Source organism: Malassezia japonica, chromosome 1, assembly GCF_029542785.1.
Source record: "Malassezia japonica chromosome 1, complete sequence".
NCBI classification, from domain to species: domain Eukaryota; kingdom Fungi; phylum Basidiomycota; class Malasseziomycetes; order Malasseziales; family Malasseziaceae; genus Malassezia; species Malassezia japonica.
Window position 1 is genome coordinate 579897 of NC_083370.1, and position 15626 is coordinate 595522.

The 15626-nt window shown below is 59.7% G+C and overlaps 9 protein-coding genes across 9 annotated transcripts; 4 read left to right on the forward strand and 5 right to left on the reverse strand.

Moving 5' to 3' along the window:
• Positions 1-79: 79 nt before the first annotated feature.
• MJAP1_000346 (uncharacterized protein) lies at positions 80-809 on the forward strand (the record flags this gene model as incomplete). Its single annotated transcript, XM_060264316.1, has 5 exons — positions 80-160; positions 189-239; positions 262-470; positions 493-629; positions 652-809. 5 exons carry the CDS (start codon positions 80-82, stop codon positions 807-809), a joined length of 636 nt encoding a protein of 211 aa, XP_060120299.1.
• Positions 810-848: 39 nt separating this feature from the next.
• On the reverse strand, positions 849-2339 carry HEM13_1 (coproporphyrinogen oxidase; the record flags this gene model as incomplete). Its single annotated transcript, XM_060264317.1, has 1 exon — positions 849-2339. The coding sequence occupies one exon, from the start codon at positions 2337-2339 to the stop codon at positions 849-851; it is 1491 nt and encodes a 496-aa protein (XP_060120300.1).
• A 98-nt stretch (positions 2340-2437) lies between these two features.
• eso1 (DNA-directed DNA polymerase) lies at positions 2438-4501 on the reverse strand (the record flags this gene model as incomplete). Its single annotated transcript, XM_060264318.1, has 1 exon — positions 2438-4501. The coding sequence occupies one exon, from the start codon at positions 4499-4501 to the stop codon at positions 2438-2440; it is 2064 nt and encodes a 687-aa protein (XP_060120301.1).
• Positions 4502-4569: 68 nt separating this feature from the next.
• Positions 4570-6024, forward strand: PRP45 (mRNA splicing protein; the record flags this gene model as incomplete). The annotated part of the gene is made up of 1 exon (XM_060264319.1): positions 4570-6024. The coding sequence occupies one exon, from the start codon at positions 4570-4572 to the stop codon at positions 6022-6024; it is 1455 nt and encodes a 484-aa protein (XP_060120302.1).
• A 287-nt stretch (positions 6025-6311) lies between these two features.
• MJAP1_000350 (uncharacterized protein) lies at positions 6312-8045 on the forward strand (the record flags this gene model as incomplete). The annotated part of the gene is made up of 1 exon (XM_060264320.1): positions 6312-8045. One exon carries the CDS (start codon positions 6312-6314, stop codon positions 8043-8045), a length of 1734 nt encoding a protein of 577 aa, XP_060120303.1.
• Positions 8046-8152: 107 nt separating this feature from the next.
• LEU2 (3-isopropylmalate dehydrogenase) lies at positions 8153-9292 on the reverse strand (the record flags this gene model as incomplete). Its single annotated transcript, XM_060264321.1, has 1 exon — positions 8153-9292. The coding sequence occupies one exon, from the start codon at positions 9290-9292 to the stop codon at positions 8153-8155; it is 1140 nt and encodes a 379-aa protein (XP_060120304.1).
• Positions 9293-9339: 47 nt separating this feature from the next.
• Positions 9340-11094, reverse strand: MJAP1_000352 (uncharacterized protein; the record flags this gene model as incomplete). Its single annotated transcript, XM_060264322.1, has 1 exon — positions 9340-11094. One exon carries the CDS (start codon positions 11092-11094, stop codon positions 9340-9342), a length of 1755 nt encoding a protein of 584 aa, XP_060120305.1.
• A 148-nt stretch (positions 11095-11242) lies between these two features.
• Positions 11243-12127, forward strand: MJAP1_000353 (uncharacterized protein; the record flags this gene model as incomplete). The annotated part of the gene is made up of 1 exon (XM_060264323.1): positions 11243-12127. One exon carries the CDS (start codon positions 11243-11245, stop codon positions 12125-12127), a length of 885 nt encoding a protein of 294 aa, XP_060120306.1.
• Positions 12128-12238: 111 nt separating this feature from the next.
• Positions 12239-13809, reverse strand: MJAP1_000354 (uncharacterized protein; the record flags this gene model as incomplete). The annotated part of the gene is made up of 4 exons (XM_060264324.1): positions 12239-12259; positions 12352-12506; positions 12529-12787; positions 12811-13809. 4 exons carry the CDS (start codon positions 13807-13809, stop codon positions 12239-12241), a joined length of 1434 nt encoding a protein of 477 aa, XP_060120307.1.
• Between the last annotated feature and the right edge of the window lie 1817 nt (positions 13810-15626).

The following is a 15626-nucleotide window of genomic DNA, read 5'->3' on the forward strand; positions in this document are numbered from 1 at the left end:
AAACCTGCTAGGCCGCCCGATTGAACGCACGATCAGGGACCTGCGTCGTGACCCTCGTTGCGGGGCGTATTTGCCCGCCATGTCGCAGATCCTGGGAAGTGCGGCGAAGTTTGTCGCTGGAAAGCAAGCCAACGAGTTCGCACACCGCTTTGAGCCCGAGGTAGGTGGCGCGACAGGTGCTTACGCAGGACCCCTACTATGAGTACTACGAGCAGAACGGCAAACAAAAACGCCGCAAGGTACGTTGTTCGTCTGACGCAGCGTGCGCTGCCTCCCGGTCTCTCGAAGAAGGATGCCAAGATCCTGCGCAAGGTGATGCGCCGTGCGCACTACCTCGACAAGGGGTTCCACATCTGCGGTATCCGTTTCGGTTGGACCTTCCTCATCGGCCTGATTCCGCTGGCTGGTGACATTACCGATGCCCTGCTCAACTACCACCTTGTGGTGAAGAAGGCGAAGCAGGTCGACGGGTACGTCGCTCTCCTAACCCAGTATTCCTGAATCGCTCATCCGCCAAATGATGATGAACAACGCGGTCTCGATTGGTGTCGGTGTCGTGCCGCTGGTGGGTGACATTGCCTTGGCCGCCTGGAAGACCAACTGGCGCAACGCAGCTCTGCTCGAAAAATGTACGTCCCTTTCCTAACCCAGTCCTGCGCGAGCGCGGCGCGGCCAACCTTGCCGGCAACGGATTCGACACGCAGGGCGGCGCCGGCCACTCGTCCGCGATCGGCACGCAGCACGCGACCGCCACCGGCGCCACGCACGGCGGAGCCGCTCCTCCTCCCGTTCCGCATCGCCCTACGTAGTGTTAATGAGAAAGAGAGGTGGTATACAGCTAGACGCGACTATGCCCAGTCGCGGGGGTGCTCCAGCACATCCTGGATCTCGTCCCGTGCGGCCATTTCTCCAGTCGGATGCGACGCGGCCTTCTCCGCCTTGTCCATCAAGGCGGCGGTCGAGTTCTCGCGGCCGGTACCGGTCGTGCCGTCCATATACTCCCAGCGTGCCTCGAGAGGCAGGCTCATGAGAATGCTCTCAATGCGCGCGCCCGGCGTCATGAGACCAAACTTGGTCCCGCGGTCGTACACGAGGTTGAACTCGACGTAGCGGCCGCGGCGCAGGTGCTGCCAGTCGAGGTTCTGCTGCGTGTACGGCATGTTCTTGCGCATTTCCACCAGGGGAATGTACGCCGGAACAAACGCATCGCCCAGCGCACGCACCGTACGGAAAAGCGTCTCGCGATCGTGCTGCTTGGCAGAGACGAGCTGTTCGGCCTTGTGCTTCTGGCCGTCAAAGACAGGAATAAACGTCGGCGTGCCCTTGTTCCAGGTGGGAAGCGTCAGGTCGTCAAAGAAGATGCCACCGACGCCACGGGACTCGTTGCGGTGCGTAATGCGGAAGTAACTGTCGCACCACTTCTTCCACGCGGGGTAAAAGGCGGCATCCTGCTGGTCCGCGGCGTTCTTGAGCGTTTCGTGGAAGTGGCGCGCGTCCTCCGCAAAGAGGTAGGTCGGCGTCAGGTCGGAGCCGCCGCCGAACCACCACGCCGCCGGCTCCTCCGAGTAGCGAGGATTCGGCGAACCGTCTTTGAGCGTCTTGGGGTGCGACAGCTCAAAGTAGCGGTAGTTCATGTGCGCCGTCGGTGCGAAAGGATTGCGGGGATGGATCACGAGGCTGAGACCCGTCGCAAAGAACGGCATGTTGTCCACTTCGGCGTCGGGGCCCTCGGTCTTGTACCCGATGCGCTCCACCAGTCCGCTGTGGTCCGCCGACATTTGGCGGATGGCAGCCGGAGGAAGCTTGCCGTACACCACACTGACGTTCACGCCGGCCTTTTCAAAGACCTTGCCGTCCTGCATGACGCACGAAATGCCTTCGCCACCCTCCTTGCGCTCCCAGGACTCAACAAGGAAGTTCTTGGTATCATCGCCATGCTTCTCCGAGTTTTCCTCGGCCTGCACTGCATGCACGATACGGCTCTGCAGGAGCTTGACGTAGGTCGCCATGCGCGTGCGCATCGGCACCGAAGGATCGGTCAGCACCGACTCGTCGAGGTGCGACACGTCGAGCTTGTGCGAGACCTTGGTCGACGCATTCTTGGGCTCTGTCGGTGCATCGCACTCGACCACACCCCCGCCGCACGCGCCCTGGATCGCGAGCGTGAGCGCAGCAGCCGCACCGAGCGACGCAACGGCCATCGCCTTGCGCAGAACGTGCGGCTGCATAGAAATCGCACGCCGGGGACCATGCGACTGATTCAGCTGGCGCATAGGCACCGGTGCCGCAGACAGGCGCATCTGCGACCGCGCAGCGCGGAGAGCCAGCGGCTTGAACATGGTTTGGGGCAATGGATTGGGCATGAGGCACCACTTGTCGCCCGTGCGCTGGTCATACGACACGCTGACTAAGCCAGGGTTCTAGAAGGGGCCGTGCACTATAGGTCCGCGGCGAGGTCCAGTGCCATGTGCCAGTGAACGTGCTCGAGGCGCAGGCGGTCGAGGATCACCTCGTAGCTACGGCGCGGGGCGTCCTCCTCGTCCGGGTCGTCAAACATCGGGACAGATGCCTGGTGGTCACAGCGACGGCAGCACCAGCGGGCCATTTCTGTTTGGGTATCATGGTCCGTGACTCTTTCGTAGGCGGCCTCGGCAGGGGCCTCGGCAGGGGCCTCGGCAGGGGCCTCGGCAGGAGCCTCTGTATGCGCATCGGTGGGGGCCCTGGGTGGCAGAGGCTCGTGCTCAGGCTCGGGCGCCTCGTCGGACGGCGCGCGCTTCCGCTTCGGCTCAAAAAAGGTATGCAGCTGCTGCTGGTCCCGAGACTGCCGCTCCAAGCCTGCAAACGAGAGCGAAAGCGTGGCTATACCGACACGGTCGGGGCCAGTCGCCCGCTCCAAGCTCTGCCCGATGCCTTGGCTCCATAGTTTCTCGGCCTTGCCGTAGATCTCTTTGGCCAACTCCTCGTTGCGCACAAAGCCGAACGGCATCTGCTGGCTGCGCGTGCCGGATGTACCGCTCACGAGGTACCGCAGCACGAGGGAGCGGGGGTACAGCAGCGGGCACTCTTCGCGCTCTTCTTGCAGACGCGCGCTGAGCTCGGCAGACATGATCGAGAGCCAGTGCAGCCCTTTTGCGTACGAGACGAGCGCAGGCTGGAAGTTCTTCGCCGACATCATCGACCGGTTGGACGTGCGCCGGCTGACGTCCGAGCGGTCCATGCCGCGAAAAAGGTCATATAGCCAGCGGCCATCCGCACCGAACCGGCTCTGCATCTCGGACGCGGAAATCGGCCAGAGCTCGCCGACGGTCGAGTCCCCCCACGCATCCGCGACCTCTGCGCCGAGCTTCCCGCCGAGGAAGCGGATCTTGCGAAAAGGAAGGGGCTCCAGAAAGTCGAGCACGTACCGCGGCAGCAAGAGTGTCTGGCTGCACGGTTTGCGATGGGACGAGCACAGCTTGGCCAGTGCCTTGTTCTCTGCAATGCCCGCCGATGTCGTGTAGCCGAGCTGCTCGACAATGTGCTTGCGTACGGCGATCATGCGCTCTGCAGCAATGGAATAGGCCACATCCAACCACGTCATGTCGGTAATCGCCGCCTCGTCGTCAGACGCTTGCGACGCCTGCTGCGTCGTGTCGACATTATCCTGCTCGGACGGCCACCAAGCGCCGAGCAAGGTCCAAGACTTCTTGACAAGCTCCTGCTTGACAAACAACGGCAGCGGGGGAAGCGGCGCATCGAGCATTGGTGCACGTTCCTCGGCCGTCGCGCGCTCGACGTCTCTGCGAATATCGAGTAGAGGGAAGCGGTGCATGAGCTCTTTGCGCACATAGACAGAGAGGTCAAAGAACGACTCGTCGATCGACGCTTTCTCAAACAGGATATCGTCGTCGACGCTCCCCTCTTGCATCGCAAGCAGGCTCGGTGCCCAGCAGTCGGCCACCACCGGTGCGAGGTCAAAGCCCAGGTGCGTGCCGGACGAGTGGTGCAGCAGCCGCCGCTGAAAGATTTCCATAATCTTTTTCGACTCTCGCCGATAGAGGTCCAGCGAAATTTTGTGCGTCTTGCTGCTTGGGTTCTTGTAGTACTGCGGCGTATCGTCCCCGGGCCCGTACGACGCGACGTGGATAAGCTGCAGCGACGGGCACCGCTCTTTGGCCTGCTCGAGCGTGCAGTTGAAGCGGTTCACGCCGTGTGCGCGCGCCGCATAATTCACTGCAATCAGGCTTGTCCACTGCAGCACAGCAAGTGGCGTAGTTTTGCAGTCGATCCCCAGCCGCGCCGCTTCAAACTGCGCGTACGCCGCATCGACGTCGCAGTGCGCAATGACGCGCAACGGATTCGACGCTTCGAATGTCGTGCTGAGCAGGTGGCGGAACGTTACTACCGGCTCTGCACGCACAGGACGATCGTATATACTCCCAGAGGCCGTCTCCCCCCTCCCCTCCCTCTCTCCTTCGACATAACGGTACCGATGCGCCTCCGTCGTCGTTTGGTAGCTCATTGCGCCGGGGCCATCGTGTGGAGAAAGATCACGTGCGCTCCCTCCCAGTGGCGACGACGCTGAGCAAGATGGCGGCACCCGGCGGAGCGCTTACGCTCCATGTGGACGCAGAAGGCAAGGCGCGGTACGATGCTATCGTGCAACAGGGCCGCCGCGACGGCCAGCACGTACAGTCGCAATTCAAGGACCTGATCCCCCTCTCGGAGCGTGAAGAGTCCAAGGACCAGAAGCGGTCGTTGGATCGCCCCTCGGAAGAGGAAGTGTCTGCCACGGCGGACCGTACGCGCCAGGCACTCGAGCAGATTGTGCACGGCAAGATCAAGGCGGCGCAGCCCAAGAATGTGCCGAACAGCAGCGGGAGCACGTCCTATCTGCGCTATACGCCTGCTTCTCAGGGCCAGGACGGCAAGAAGCAGCGCATCATCAAGATGTCCGAGGTGGTCGAGGACCCGCTGGAGCCGCCGCGGCACAAGTTCAAAAAGGTGCCGGGCGGCCCCCCCAGCCCCCCGCCGCCGGTCCTGCGCAGTCCCCCTCGCAAGGTTACGGCACAGGAGCAGAAAGAGTGGATGATCCCCCCCTGCATTTCGAACTGGAAGAACAACAAGGGTTACACTATTCCCCTGGACAAGCGCCTCGCGGCAGACGGTCGCGGCCTGCAAGACGTGTACATTAATGATAACTTTGCGCAGTTCTCCGAAGCGCTGCACCTCGCCGACCGCCATGCGCGCGAGGAAGTGCGCCAGCGCAACCAGATGCAAGAAAAGATTGCTGCGAAGGAGAAAGCGATGCGCGAAGAGAACCTGCGCTCGCTTGCGCAGCGTGCGCGTGAGGCGCGTGCCGGCGTTGCGCCCTCGAACGGCAGCCGTGTTGCTGCGACCGGTGGCGAGATGCCTGCGGCGATGGCCGGCTACGGCAGCAGCGACAGCGACGACGAGGAGGACGACGAGGCGGCGGCCGAGCGTAACCGCCTGCGTGAGGAGCGCCGCCGCGAGCGCGAGCGCGATCTGCGCATGAGCAATATGGGCAAGGAGCAACGCGCGCGCGCCTTTGCCAAGGAGCAGAACCGCGACGTTTCCGAAAAGGTCGCGCTTGGCCTCGCGAAGCCGACGATGAGCAAAGAGTCGATGACCGACGCGCGTCTCTTCAACCGCGAGTCGTTGTCGAACACGTTTGGAAGCGACGACTCGTACAACCTCTACGACAAGCCCCTGTTCCAGGGCTCCTCGGCTGCTGCAGCCATTTATCGCCGCCCTGGAACCGGCGGTGCAGACGACATCTATGGAGGGGGCACCGAGAGCGGGATCAGTGCTGAGCTCGAAAACGACCGCTTCGGCCTCGGGAAGTCCAAGGGTTTCGAGGGGTCACAGTTCCAAGAGCAACGTGCAGGTCCCGTGCAGTTCGAGAAGGATGCCAGCGATCCATTCGCTATTGACCAATTCCTCGAAGAGGCCAAGCGCGGCACGAAACGTGCGGGGCTCGAAGACCCTGCGCACGCGAAGCGCCCCCGTGACACCTCGCCATAGCTATTTGTCGGCTGTGCCGCAAACTCCGCAGTCACGTGAATATGCAAACCACGCGAGAACGAACCGTATTTGCACGAATTGCTCGACAGCCGATCGATGTGAATTGCGCCAATCGCCGCGTGGCGAAGTCATTTTACGCCCCCACGCGAAGAAAAAAATGGGCCACTGGCAAGGGGGCCCTGTCAGGCGAGCTGCGCGGTGAGCCCAACAGGGAAGGCACGAGGGGCGTTCGCTTTTCGTCTTTAACGAGCTTCTGGCAGGGTTCCCCACACTTTCCCCCTTCCCTTATGCGTTTTTTCCATCGATTCGTGGACGGCTTCAGGCCGGCGATACCGCTGGACCTAGATACCTCTTCTGAGCTCCGCGACTCGGAAAAGCTGCAAGGCTCGAGCGACTATGCAGGCAAGGACGAAGAAGATTCCCAGATCGCGCACGCACGCGTCAACGACGCGCCGCCCGGTGAGCCGGGGCTGAAGAAGGGGCTACAGAGCCGCCACGTCCAATTCATCGCGCTCGGCAGCGGCATCGGTACGGGTCTGTTTATTGGGTCGGGCTCGACCCTCGCGTCGGGTGGCCCAGGCAGTCTGCTGATCGACTATAGTTTGGTCGGTCTCATGATCCTGACGGTGCTCTTTGCGCTGGGCGAGCTCGCCTCGGTGCTTCCGGTGCCCGGTGCATTTGCAGAGTACACGGCGCGTTTCTTGGACCCGGCGTGGGGCTTTGCCGTCGGCTACAACTACCTCATGCAGTGGGTCGCCACCTTTCCTCTCGAATTCACCGCGGCCTCGATCGTGATCTCGTTCTGGGACGAGCAGGAGGTGGTGCCCAAGGGTGTGTGGATCGCCATCTTTATGATTGTCATCGTCTTGGTCAACATTGTCGGCGTGCGCGCGTACGCCGAATTCGAGTTCTCTGCCACGCTGCTCAAGATGCTCACGATTGTCGGCTTCATCATTTGCTCCATCGTGATCGACTGCGGAGGTGCGCCTGTGGGCCAGTATCTCGGCGCGCAGGGCTGGCACGGACCGGCGGGCGCTTTTGTGAACCAGTTCAAGGGCTTCTGCAGTGTGCTCACGACAGCCGCCTTTGCGTTTACCGGCACCGAGCTTGTGGGCCTCGCGGCCGCCGAGACGACCGAGCCGCGCAAGCTGATTCCCAAGGCATGCAAGCGTGTCGTGTGGCGTGTCGTGATCTTTTACGTGCTGTCGCTGCTGATGATCACGCTCATCATCGACCCCACCAATCCCCACCTGCACGGCGACGGGAGCTACGACCCGAAGACGTCGCCGTTCGTGTTGGTGATCCAGACCGGTGGCATCAAGGTGCTGCCGCACATTATCAATGCTGTGATCATGGTCTCGGCCCTGTCGGTGGCCAACTCGGCGGTGTTTGCAGCGAGCCGCACGCTCCACGCGCTCGCCGAGCAGCGCCGCGCGCCCAAGATCTTTTGCTACATTGACCGCGAGGGCCGCCCGCTCTTTGCGCAGATCTTTGCGCTGGCATTTGGTCTTCTCGGCTTTTTGATCTACTCGTCGAACGACAATGGCGGCACGGTGTTTAGCTGGCTGCTGGGTATCTCGGGTCTCTCTGTGGTGATCACCTGGGGCTCGATCTGCGCGGCGCACATCCGCTTCCGCCGCGCCTGGATCAAGCAAGGCTACACGCTCCAGCAGCTCCCATGGGTCTCTCCGCTTGGCGAGATCGGCTCGTGGGTCGGCATGATTTTCAACATCCTTCTTATCGTGGCGCAGTTTTACATCTCTGCCTTCCCTATCCACGAGGGGACCATGACCCCGCAAAAGCGCGTGTACGAATTCTTTTTGGGCTTTATCTCGCTGCCAATCTTCTTGGTGTTCTTCATCGTGTACAAGATCGTGAAGCGCACAAGCGTTGCACGCCTCGAAGACATCGACCTTCTCTCTGGACGCCGCTCGCTCGTCTCCATGGAGGAGTTTGAGCAGCAGCAGGCCGAGGACCGCGCGCGGCCGATCTGGAAAAAGGTTGTACAGTTCATCTTTTAATGCACTGTGCAATGGCTTTGTATACCACTTGTATGTAGTTATGGAACCTATTCAGTATCAATACGATCAAAACGACCAACTACCCGTGGCAGGCGCCTCGCGCAAAATTAAAGGAGCGTGTCGAGGACCTCGAGGACCTTGTCGCCGACCTCTTGCGAGGTGGCCTTACCGCCGAGGTCGCCGGTGCGCACGCCAAGACCGCCAATGTCGGCATTGTCCAGCACCTTGCGCACGGCCTTCTCGATGGCCGTCGCCTCCTTGTCGAGACCGAGCGACCAGCGGAGCAGGAGCGCAGCCGAGAGGATCGTACCGACGGGGTTCGCGATGCCGCGGCCGGCAATGTCGGGCGCCGAGCCGTGGATCGGCTCGTAGAGACCCTTGGCGGGCGCATCACCCGTGGGCAGCTCCGAGAGCGACGCGCTCGGCAGCAGGCCGAGCGCACCGGGGATGACCGACGACTCGTCCGAGAGAATGTCGCCAAACATGTTTTCGGTCAGGACGATACCGTTGAGCTTGCGGGGGTTCGAAACCATGACCATCGCGGCCGAGTCGACCAGGTGGTGGTCGACCTCGACGCCCTTGTCCTTGAACTCCTTCTCGATGGTCTCGGTGACGACGCGGCGCCAGAGACGGCTGGTGGCCAGCACGTTAGCCTTGTCGATCGAGTGCACCTTCGCGGGAGGGTTCGACTTCAGCGCGAGGTACGCGGCGAGACGCGTGATACGCTCGACATCGGCCTTGTTGTAGACCATCATGTCGTAGGCCTCGCCGGTGCTGCCCGGCGTGTCGAGGTCGGCCTCCTTGCGGTCACCATAGTAGAGACCCTTGACCAGCTCGCGGATCACGATGAACTCGGTGCCGCGCGCAACCTCGGGGCGCAGCGGCGAGTGCTCCAGGAGCGACTCGGAGGGGAAGAGCGCCGGGCGCACGTTCGCGTACAGGTCGAGCTCCTTGCGGATCTGCAAGAGACCCTGCTCGGGGCGCACCTTGCCGACACCCCACTTGGGGCCACCGACGGCACCGAGCAGGATCGCGTCGGCAGCCTTGCACGCGTCGAGTGTCGCCTTCGGAAGGGGCTCGCCGGCCGAATCGATCGCAGCACCACCAAAGTCGTACGACTTGAGCTCGAGCTTGACGCTCGACGACTTCTCAGAGATGCGCTCAAGCACGCGCGAAGCCTGCGCGACGACCTCAGGGCCGATACCGTCGCCAGGGAGAACAGCAATCTGGTACGTCTTGGAGGCCATGGTGAACAAGGAGGAGGTTGGCTGCGGGGCGCCAAATCACGTGCTATCTACGACTGCGCCGAAGTGTGGAGGGGAACGCGCCAGGCGGCCGGGGGAATCTTTTGGAGGCGCCGGCAGACGGGCAGGATGAATGCGACGAGCGTCACGACACCGATCGCGACACAGATCGTATTCGTCCAGTAGTATCCATCGCGGATGATGTTGCATGTGCCTCCAATCGCGTGGCAGTGCGACTTGCCCGCGTCAGACAGGCACTCGCCCAAGGACGCGTTCGTGTTCGCATGGCCGAAAATCTCCTTTACGCGCTCGAGGCTCACTTCGGGCGGCGGCTGGCACTCGGACTCGCTAAAGAAGTCGACCATCTTAAGCACAAAGAAGCGCGGCCAGGTTCCGCCGAGGTTGCTCACCGTGTTGAGCAGCGTCATGTACGTTCCGCCAATCAACGGGTCGGCGATCTGCGTGTGGAAGGCCGAGATGCCCACAAACTGCACTGTGCTCGCAAAGCTGTTGAGCACGGTCGAGGTGATGATCACCAAAAAGTAGGAGCCGCCAATCGCCGCAGGGGGCGTCGGCATGCCGTGAACAATCGCCATGCTGACCATGGCCAGCGCGAGGCGGGCGACAAAGGCAACGAGCCAGGGGTATAGCGCCCGATCGCCTTTCGACCACATCGCCGCGAGGTAGCCAAAGACAATCTGGAAGGGGAAGTCGAGCAATACGGCAAACGCCAGGTCCTCTTTTCCGAGGCCGCGCTCGACGAGCTTCAGACCGGTCACCGCCTCGTTCGTCTGGAAGCCAATCTTGGCAATAAAGTGCACGAGCATGAGCAGCTGTACATGGCGCAGGCGGCAGATGCGCCACATGATCGAGTACACTTGGCGCACACCCATTTCCGTCGAGTGGCGGCCCTCTTTCTGCTCCTTCTTGAAAAGGAGCAGCCATGAGGTGACCACGAGAAAGAGCACGGCACAGATCTTGAGGTAGGTCGCGAGGCTCAGCATGGGATAGTCGAGCGGCTGTGCCCTAAAGTATTTGTTACCGAACTCGGTGCTGTTGAATGCGAGGAACACGGTGAAACTCATAAAGTAGCCAATGTTCACTCCGATCGTCTGCGCAGTGCTCGCATAGCCGACGTTCTCTTCGGAAAGCAGCGTGAGGGCCCAGCCGTCCACGGCAATGTCCTGCGTCGCCGCCATAAAGATGAGTGCGAAAAAGAGGCCAGTTACGACGTAGACATTCGGCGACTCGGACAACACGAGGTCATCGACATGCGCCGCAAGCACATAGAACATGATGCCGATAATCATCTGAATCGGCACGACCCACGACTTGCGGCGGCCAAGCGAAAGCGTGAGCGACGTAAAGGGCACCTTCCACTCGGACACAAAGAGCGTGTCCACGATCGGACTCCAAAGCAGCTTCAGGGAGTAGGGGTAGGTGCACAGCATAAAGGTGCCCACATCCGTGTAGCTCATATTCGCCTTGAGCAGGAAGGGCATTGTGCCAAAAGCCAATCCAATCGGCATGCCTTGCAGCATGTACAAAAGAATCAGGAGAATCATTGCCTCCTTGTCGCCTTTGGGAAGGTTGCGGATACCATCGCTCGCACGCGGCTCCGCGGGAGGATCGAGCACAACGCGCTCCTCTTTCGCTTGCAGCGCGCCGTCGGCCGCATGCGCGGCGCGCGCCGACGCAGTGTCCGCGCGCCGCTTTGCCAGGTCCGAGTGCGCAACATTTGCTTCAATAGCCGTTGTGCGCACCGATTTGGGCCCAGGCTCCTGGGCACTCGTACGCTTCGCCATCGCGCCAAGCAGTTCAGAGTCAAGACCCTCGAAGATTAGGTGTACGCGTGGAACTTTGTGCTTAGTCATCATCCGAGCTTCGTTCGCCATGTCCATGCTGCGGAGAAGCGCGCTGAGGGCCGCCCTTCCGAAGGGATCGATCAGCTCGATGTCTGCCACTCGCTATTATTCCGTACAGCCAAGTCAGCCGGGACTGCGTGGATCGGGCCGGGGACTGTTTTGGCTCGCGCTGACGACGGCCTCGGCAGGCGTCGGCTACTGGGCCGGTGCCAAGTACCCTCCTCCGGCTATTCCGTTCGTTTTCTCGCCGTACTCGACCGAAGTCAGGCACCTCTCGCAGGAGGCCAGGAATGAGCACACGCGTGAGATCGAAAAGGGTCTGCACGAGATCCCGCTCGTCCAGGAGCTCGCACAGGTCTCGTACGAGACCAAGTCGGCCCGCGGCGTGCGCGAGTCGTTCGCGATTGCCAAGCCGGCCGAGACCGTGCCGGAGGAAGAGGCGGAGTACCTGATCGTGCGTCCGTTTGTGCACTCGCCTCCTGAGCGCCTCACGCGCCAGTTCACCGCCGGCAGCCTGCGTGGTCCGGGCATGTTTGCAACGACGCCGCTCGTCTTTTCTAAGACGAAGTTCGGCGCGCAGAAGCGTGGTGGCCGCGAGGGCGACACGATCGCATTTGTGCATGTTGGCAAGAACATGTGCGGCTTTGAGGGCGTCGTACACGGCGGTCTGATTGCAACCATGTTTGACGAGGTGCTGGCCCGTGCTTCGTTCTATGCCTTGCCGAGCATGGTCGGTGTCACGGCGAAGCTCGAGGTGAACTACCGCCGCCCGACGTACGCGGACCGCTACTTTGTGATCGAGTCGCACGTTACCGACAACTCGGGCCGCAAGGTGTTTACCACCGGTGAATTCCGCGAGGCAAACAAGGACGCGGTGCTGGCGACTGCCGACGCGGTGTTTGTCGAGCCCAAGTTCGCCAAGTACCTCACCTGGGTCGGTGGCCTGAATATTCGGAAACTTATGGAGGAGTAACTATGTCTCCAGGAAGTATTCGGGATGGTCGTCGCCCCTGCATTAGTTTTGGGACGCACAAATATTCTCGCATTTGTTCTTTCGTCCATCCTGTGCGCTTGTAAAGCTCAATCACACGGTGGTCGCGTTTTCCTTCGGCGCGTAGCCGCCGCTCGCGGTAGTTGAGTAAGAAGATGGCCACTACCACCACAACACCGAGACACTGGGTCAGAGGGGGTACGCACGTTCAGAGACAAGTTGGTAAGCAAGCCACGCTTGTACTGCTTTCCTTCCTTCTTGGGGAAAAGGAAGGCGGATGTCAGGCCGCCGCTGTTGGCAAAGACAATGAGCATCGCGAGGCCGACAGCGCGCTTGTAATGTCCGGCAGAATTGTTGGCCACTGCGTTAGTCGTGAGACGTACTCCACGCAAAGAGAACCGGAAGGATCGAGTAGGATCCGCAGGTCAGGACAATCACGCCACCGTAGCGTGTCATGGCATGCGTGCTTGCATAGGTCATTGCGAATCCAACCATCGACAGGACCATGCCCAGCAGCGCGGAAAAGAAGCGCGTGCGGAACCGGTCGGAAATCACGGCCATTGACGCACAGTACACGAGAGAGACCGCGTACGGAGGGCACGACATAAGCTGCGCACGCACAGTGCTGTAGTTATTCATGTCCTGCGTCAGGCATGCGCACGTACCTTGATAATCGTCGGCGAAAAGTACGAAATCGAATAGAGCGAAATCACCCCGCAGAAACTCGCTGCACACATGAGAAGCATGGAGGGATCGATGAGTGCTCGGAGCATATCCCTGCGGGCCAAATTTGGCATCGGGACGGGGGCTTCGTGCGCAACGTCCATCTGCACCTGCGCCAACTTTTGGTCGAGCTCAGGACGGTCCTGGAATCGGTTGGACGAAGACGCAAGGCGCTCCGTGATAATCTGCTTTTCCACGGGAGTGAGCCACCATGTAGATTTAATATTGTCGGGGAGGAGGAACAGACAGCAGAAACCAAAGACGACCGTGAAGATACCTTCCAGAATAAAGATCCACGACCAACCCTGCAGTCCTTTCATGCCCGACATGTTGTTAATAGCGGCGGCAAGCAGGCCAGAGAATGCACCGCTCAGCGAGGCACCACAGAAAAAGAGTGCTTGGCGCAGCTGCAGCTCCCTCGGCTTGTAGAAAAAGGTGAGGTAGACTGCAATGCCGGGCAGAATACCTGCTTCGGCCAAACCAAGGAAAGCACGGTTGATCAGCAGACCATCGCGTGACTTGACGATGCCTTGCAGTGTCGAAACCAGCCCCCAGAGGCACACCAGCAGCGGAATCCAGCGCGAAGGGCCAATGCGCTTAATGAGCAGGTTCGACGGAATTTCAAAGAGGATGTAGGGGGGGTACAGTACCACGAGCGCCAGGGTATAGTCGTACTCGGACAAATTCAGCTGCGTCTGGAGTCCGTTCAGCTTGGCCTGGGCAATGTTTGTTCTGTCCAGGAAGGAAAGGAAATAGAGCATGAGGCAGAGCGGTACGATTTGCATGTCGAGTTTGAACAGCGCTTTTTTCTCTTGGCGGGCGTACTCTTCGGGGTCCATCGTAGCGGATATTGGCGCATCAGCGATGAAAGAGTGTTCATCATCGCTCATGTCCTTGATAGGGCGCACGTAGGCGCCCCGGTCGATCTTCTCGTCGTTCATACCGAAAAGCAATGCTTCTTACCCCGCATATATACCTCTCCACAATTTTGGGCATCGTCTGACCCTGCGCCAAAAAAAATGGCGCCCCAAGAATAATTACATACGGAAATCATGCGGGCGTAGCCAGCAGGGAAATAAGGTCCAAAGAATGTGTGCTATGAGCGAAACTGTCTTTTTCAGTACCGCAACCAATATTACATCTCCAGATGGTATTCGGGGTGGTCATCGCCCCTGCATGTTAGTCGCATCATAGAATATACGTACAGGTAGGAGCGCATGCGTTCATTCGTCCATTTTGTGTTCCGGTGAAGGTCGAGCACGCGTGTATCGCGCCTTCCTGCAGCACGCAGGCGACGTTCGCGGTAGATGTATGCTTCCACGAGGACGACCACGAGGGCGCCTAGTGCACTGATTGCCATATTGGTGGCAATACCACGGTCATACCGGGGAGCCTCGTGTTCGCCAAAGAGGAATGCAGATGTGAGACCACCACAGTTTGTGAAGACGATAAGCAAAGCCAGACCAGTGGCGCGCTTGTAATGTCCCGCAGAGTTGTTTGCAACTAAAGTCAGCATCTTTTACACGTACTCCAAGTAAACAGCACGGGCGGGAGGGAATAGGCACCACATGAGAGAATAATAATCCCACCGTAACGGGTCATAGACTGGATGAGAAAAATGAACATACATGATGACTGGCATACACCATTGCAAAACCAACGACAGTAAGGATCATACCGGGGAACGCCGTAATGAATCGCAACTGGAAGTAGTCTGAGACAAACGCAATCGCAACACCATACACGAATGCCACGGCAAAGGGCGGGCACGACATGAGCTGCGCGTGCGTATTGGATGGGTTGTCAAGGATACCACGAATAATGGTAGGAGAAAAGTAGGAAACGGAGTACACCGGAAGCGCGCAGCAGAATCCAGCCACACAAAGGAGAAGCAGATTGGGATCGACGAAGGTACGTAAGGTATCACGGAGCCAAAGTTTGCGTGTAGGGGCTTCACCCTTGGTCTCATCGGGATTAACCTCACCATATTCGGCCTGTGCAATTTTTTCCTTGAGCTGCTCGTGGTCTTCGTAGCGCGATGCTTGCGATTCGAGGCGCTCAACCGCCATACGACGTTCAATATCAGAAAGCCACCAACTCTTTTCTGGCCCATTAGGCAAAATGAGAATGCACAGAAGACCAAAGACAATGGTGAAAAGACCTTCCAGAATGAAAATCCAAGACCATCCTGCAATGCCTTGCATATTATTCATTTTCTTAATAGCAACGGCAAGCAAGCCGGAAAATGCGCCGCTCAATGTTGCACCTGTAAAGAAGAGAGCCTGGCGCAGCTGCAGCTCACGCGGCTTGTAAAAGAAGGTAAGGTACACAGCAATACCAGGAAGGATACCAGCCTCGGTCGCACCAAGGAACGCGCGGTTGATCAATAGGCCGTCGCGCGATTTGACAATACCCTGCAGCGTTGACACGAGACCCCAAAGCACCACAAGCAGAGGAATCCAGAGCCTGGGGCCGATGCGCTTCAGAAGGAGGTTGGAAGGGATCTCGAGAACAATATACGGGGGATATAACACCACGAGCGCAAGCATATAGTCTCTTGAAATGACTTCTGGTACATTGGGCTTGAACAGATCGTCTGCCATGCCACTGACCTTTGCCTGCGCAATATTTGTCCTATCCAAGAACGACAAGAAATACAGCATCAGACACAGCGGTACAATCTGAATATCGAGCTTGAGGCGCATGCGCCGCTCGATGCGCTTGTACTCCTCCGGATCGAGCGTCTCGGATAGAGGCC